Source organism: Brassica napus, unplaced genomic scaffold (genome assembly GCF_020379485.1).
Source record: "Brassica napus cultivar Da-Ae unplaced genomic scaffold, Da-Ae ScsIHWf_1723;HRSCAF=2352, whole genome shotgun sequence".
Taxonomy (NCBI): Eukaryota; Viridiplantae; Streptophyta; class Magnoliopsida; order Brassicales; family Brassicaceae; genus Brassica; species Brassica napus.
The window spans coordinates 18,227-24,121 of record NW_026015141.1 but is presented as its reverse complement, the minus strand read 5'-3'; the positions used below and the strand labels follow the sequence as shown (position 1 = coordinate 24,121).

At 30.8% G+C, this 5,895-nt stretch overlaps 1 protein-coding gene across 1 annotated transcript; it reads right to left on the bottom strand.

Annotated features, from left to right (window-relative positions):
• Positions 1 to 3,746: 3,746 nt before the first annotated feature.
• Positions 3,747 to 5,895, bottom strand: LOC106449396 (putative ubiquitin-conjugating enzyme E2 38). The gene is made up of 7 exons (XM_048772533.1): positions 5,863 to 5,895; positions 5,334 to 5,516; positions 5,180 to 5,243; positions 4,956 to 5,095; positions 4,560 to 4,871; positions 4,222 to 4,472; positions 3,747 to 4,024 (listed from the first exon to the last, which is right to left on the bottom strand). Exons 1-7 carry the CDS (start codon positions 5,884 to 5,886, stop codon positions 3,931 to 3,933), a joined length of 1,068 nt encoding a protein of 355 aa, XP_048628490.1. The 5' UTR covers positions 5,887 to 5,895; the 3' UTR covers positions 3,747 to 3,930.

Below are 5,895 nucleotides of genomic sequence, written 5' to 3'. Positions count from 1 at the left end.
GTTGGGGATTGCTTGCAGCAAAGTAACCAGACTTGGTGGAGTAAATACCCGAAGTTGTCTGATGCCATATGAAGGAGTCTTCCGCCCCTGTTGAGCTCGGTTTTATGCATTGTATCTGTACAGCTAGATCGGGTAATAGCTCCTTGATTCTCTGTTTGTTCCACTTGAGTTCGGAAGTTAGTAGATCTGCCACGGTTAGGTCTAGGGCTGACTCTTTGATAGGTCCCATAGGTTTTAGGAGTTTATCTACTGAGATCCAAGAATCCTTCCAGAATCTGGTCGTTTGTCTATTTCCTGTAAATTTTCCTAAATTTCCTCTTAAGAGGTCTTGCCCATGGAGAATGCTTTTCAATCTTCCACATCTCACAAATACTTCACCAAGTACGTCAACATCCAACGCACACCAATGACACCAAACTTAATTACCCAAGCACACACACAAAGCTCACCACAAACTCCAAGTAGTGGCCGACTCCACCAAAGAAAGCGTCATCACCAACGCCACCAAACTAAGTTCACGTCTGACTCCATCAGACAATATTGCTTCAAAATGTACTTCAACACTAAGCAGTAACACACACCAAGGAAACCTCTCTCTATTTCTTTTCTGAGATATGGCTTTCTCATAAGACACGTTCCTCCTTATATAGCAGACCAGAATGTGATCTCCACATCTTTAACTTGCTCTCCAAGTCTTCCAAATATAATTAAAGCAACTTTCCATTTCTTTATTGGAAAACTTTAACTTCAAGCAAACTCTTTTTTTTTTTAATGAAAAATGTTCATTTGTCTTTAGGCACATATCATCTTTCCTTTCTAAGCTCAGCAAGCTCATACTCATCACAAAACACGAACTCTAACAAAACCCATCACACACGGTCGTACTAACTCGTGTAGTACTGCACGAACTGATACATAACATCTCATCAAACTGCATCTTCATCGTAGTGATGTCATCATGCTGAATGTTTATGTTGTGATGAAGCAATGGTGGTTGCGGGTTTTGTTTGTTCAACGGTGGAGGTTAAAGCTCGCTCAACTCTAAGTCGAGATAAGCTTAAACCTTGCAATTCCTTTTATGAGACTCATCTTTAAGGAGGATGCTATGTCTGGTTCTTGAATCATCGCCAAGTGACCAGGGACGGGCCCACTTGAAAGGATGTGGAGTCAACTGATACCACAAGAATACTTTCAACTGACACCATAAGAAAGTGCACTAATGAACCCACAGATATTGGGTTCGATCCTACCCAGTGACAACTTAAAATATTTTTTTCCCTAACTTTACAGTTTTATTTATATTCTGACCCTACACAAATTTTATGCTGGGTCCGCCACTGCAAGTGACTGAAGCCCGTCTTCGTTAATGCAAGTTGTGCGGAAAAGCACTCTGGTGATCTTTGGAAAAGATTCGAATCAAGTTCTCCTCGTGGTTATTTGTGTCTCTGAACTAAATTGTATTTGTTGCTTCATGAATCTATACTATTATTTGAGAAGTGAATTTTCTTATTTGTCACATTCTCCATGATTTTAGGGCTGAGTCATTAGTTTTAAAAAATTATTTTAATGAAACTATAATTAAAATATAATTCATTATTTATCTGATTACAAATTAATATTATAAAATTATCTTAAAAACAATAAATGGAAAACATTCTTTGAAAAAAAAAAAATAATTTCATATATTTATTTTGTATTTATATACATCTTTCTTTCTTATTCACTAAATTTTATAATTAGTAGTGTATATATACATATAATAATTAGATTTATCATTATACTAAAACATTAAAAATAGGTTTATAAAAAATAAAATAAAAATTGATTTATATTTTTTTTGTAAACGTAATATGTCATGGAATATTTTTTCTAATTTTAAAATTTATTTTAGTATTAAAATACTAAAAAGAGAAATATAAGCAATAACAATAAATTTGGTTTATATTTGTTTGTTATTCGTGTTTTTTCTAAATATTTTTTATTGCGAATGAAATTATCTCTTAAAAATATTTACAAAATATCAGCCTCCAAAAGAGAATATTTTCAAAATTTTAATTTAAAATTAACTATATTTACTTGGTTATGTTTTTCAAGAATCTTAGAGAATTATAACTTTGTTTAAATTACAATTTCTTTAAAAGACTATTATGTAAGGAAAAATGTTATTATATTTATATAAAAACTTAATTTTCAAAAATTATTAGTTTTAGTTATAATTATTAAAGTTTGAAAGTTAAAATACCATTTTGAATAAAAAATTATGATTTTATAATAAAGAAATACTATATTAATATCTATATTTAGAAGAAAATAGTAGTTTCTGTTTTAAATGAAAAATAGAGATAGATTACAGCATATTTTCCCTCTATTATGACATTTAGAATTGAATAAGAATAGATAGCAAATGTTCTTATCTTACACATTATATATTAATGTTTTATTTTTCAACATGGTTGGTCTGTTTGATTCTTTATTCAGTTATTATAAGAAGTTCACAATATAACTATACAATATCAATGTTCTATTTACTTTGATTAATATAATATATAAAGTTGGTTTAGATGGAACATTTTTTTTCTTTTGATTTCTTTTGAGATTCTGTAGTTTTTGGTAATTGATCATAAATTAATATAATAAAAATTGTTTAAAGATAAAACCAATTTTAAAATAATAAAATATTGACATTGTTATCCAAAATAATGTTTTAAATTAATAAAAGATAAAAATTAAGAAACTAAAAAATTCATAAAAAATATTATAAATTTAATGTTTGATTTAAAAATTTCGATCTTGAAATTTAATAATACATTTATTAATAAATATCTATAAAAGAATTATGCCCGTATGTGCGGGCAAAACACCTAGTATAATCATTAGACGGAACAAAAGGAGATATGAAATGTGATTTTCTTTGGATATCTTTTTGTTCCTGTTTTTTTCTTGTTTTTGTCTTTATTATTATTTTAACTAGCTCAAATTTTTTATATAAAAATAGAAAATTTAGGGAAACCAGTATTTCTTATATTATTCATAATCTTTATATTACATCAAAAGATTCAACATGCTTAGTTTCAAAATGTTAATCGAGATAACCCAGCCTCCAAACAACCCATTCTCCAGTAGATTTTAAAAAAATATTGTTCTGTATGGACTACCCAATGTATATATCCAAATCCACCCCGATATTTGTCTATTTGAACATGACCACCAGGTTATGGCCTGACACTCCACCAATTCGGGTTGTATCTATACTATTATTTACGAAGTGATTTTTCGTATCCGAGCTCTCACATTAAAAATTAGACTTGTAATGTTATTGTTATTCTTGATGAATTTTTATATATATTTTATTATATAATTAAAAATGAATTTATATTAATAATATCATATTTTTAAAAAGAAGATAATTCATATATTGTGTTGTCATTTTAATGAATATATATATATATAATTAAAAACAAATTGTGTTGTTATCTTAAAAGTTTATATTAATAATATCAAATTTTTAAAAAAATAAGATAATTCATATAAATTGTGTTGTTATCTTAACATAATATTTTTCTATTATAAAATATTTAAATTAAGATGTACAACAATTTATAATCAAATATTAATCAGGTAAAAAAATTTCCACAAAGATATTTTCTAAAATATTTTAAGTATTTGAATGTCTTAATGAAAATATTTATCAAATATAAATAATTTGATGTTTGATTTAATTTGTTTGAAGAGATAAATAATAACTATGCCCGCATGTGCGGACACAATACCTAGTTTTATTTATTTATTATTAAGCTGAGAGATTTCAAATCAAAACAAAAGAATCGATTAAAGGCACTGGTTTGGTTGCTGATAAATAAATAATTTAAAAACTACTTGTCCACATAGTAAAGCTAAAAAAAAAAAAAGCATTGCTCTACTCCGTCCGTGTTAGGCGAGTATTGATAACTTGTCTTTGATGCTACCATGAACCACCACCAACAAAATAAACAATAAACATAGCATACTAAATATAAAACACAGCCTGTTGACAGAACAAAGAAAAAAAAACTCAAGATTAAAATCTTAAAGTAGTTAATCAAACACAACTGCTAATTAAAATGTGCATTTGATCGTTATTTTTCAATTTCTCAATAATAATTCATATAAAGATTAATTATCATAAAATTACGGCAAAAATAAGACTTTATAACATAAAACAAAATGGTTGACTTGGCTTACCTCGATGTGTTAGTATGAATCACAGGTGGTGGTTTCAGTTTATCTTGAAGCTCCTTGACTCCTAGTTTAACGAACTCATCCACAACTGTCTTCATAAAGACAGCCACTTCGGTTCTAAACTTCATGGACCCGCCCTGGCTAGTACCTTTAACTATGGAACCAACAGGAGCACCGTCTATATAAGCATTGGCTGCTTTCACTATATCGCTAGCCCTTACGAAGTAATGGCTACGAACAAACTCTTCAAAGTGCTGCACATTTCATCACAACTGTTATTATTAACAGTCTTCAAAGAACAAAGAAACTCAAAGTTTTTGAACTTTTGACTAGATACTTACATTTGGTGGCTTCCTCATGATGTAAACCATTGTTCGTAACGACAATATGAATACGTTCTCACTGTAACCTTTGGAAAAAGGCTCGCCTAATGGAGTCCACTTGGTCCACCCAACGAAAGGTTCGTTATAGTACGGTTTTCGATTCAAGATGAGTCCTTGGATTGAGACAAGAAGCTGTAACATTGTGGACTCCTGTGGGAGCCAGTTCTCCCTCGTATTACCATACCAGGTACCGAGAAGACTCAGGCATACATGACCAGAGTTGTATAGATTAGGGTTGATTGTAAGCCCACCAGAATGGTAATGAACCATCTGTCACCAACAAAATGAAACTCCAAAAGTTATCAAGTGTTTTAAGAAAGAACACATTGAGAAAGTAGTTCTTGAGGACATTACTGGAGGCACTGAAGGATAGGTATCAGGGAAGTGAATATCAAAAAAGAAAAGACCGTCATGGTAAGGAGTCCCTTCGGCTCCAACAATTACAGCTCTCATAAGATCCATTCTTGATTCACAGGCTCTCACAAATATTGTCTCTGTTTGCAAATAAAAAGTTAATTTTAATTAAAAAAACAATAGGTGAAGAGAAATGTTGCAAGCATTGGTATATTACACAAAACCTGGCAAATCCTTCTCAAGAATCTTCCAATCTGCTTGAATCTTTTTCGCCCAAGTCCTTGAGTGCTGATAAGATTAAAAAGAGAGGCAGCTAAACTTCACAGCATGTTGAAAATCAAAGAAACAAACACTTAGATGATAGAATGTAACCATCACCTGCTTTGAAGCATTCCCCTTCAAAACATAGTGATGATCTGAGAAGTGCTGAACACTGTCAAATCTTTTAAAATTAGCTCGAGCTGAGGTTCTCTTGCTGCTAAAATTCGGAAACCACCAAGGCTGATAGTTTAGTATAGACTTCCCTTTGTTCTTCTTATCGATCACTTCAGGAATTCCAGCCTACAGCAAGATAAAAGCACCAAAAATTATAGTCCCCTAAACACAAACAATAAAATTGATATGTAAGCTTTTTGATTTCATATAACCTAATAAATCGAATCAGTTTCAACTCAGTAGCACAAATCAATACGACGAATATGATTCACCGGGAACGGATAAAACAAAACTCATCAATCGAAAAAGCAAAGAGAAACCGTAGTAAAACAATATTAAAGAAGAACCAAAACCAACATAAACCCTAAATCAAAACAAAACCCTAAACACACATAGATGATCATCGCGCATTAACCAAGCCCTAAAATTTTAAAACGGATTTAACTGTACAAAAAGGACGGGACGACGGAACCTTTCTGTCCACGGCGGGCTCCATTGACGAACT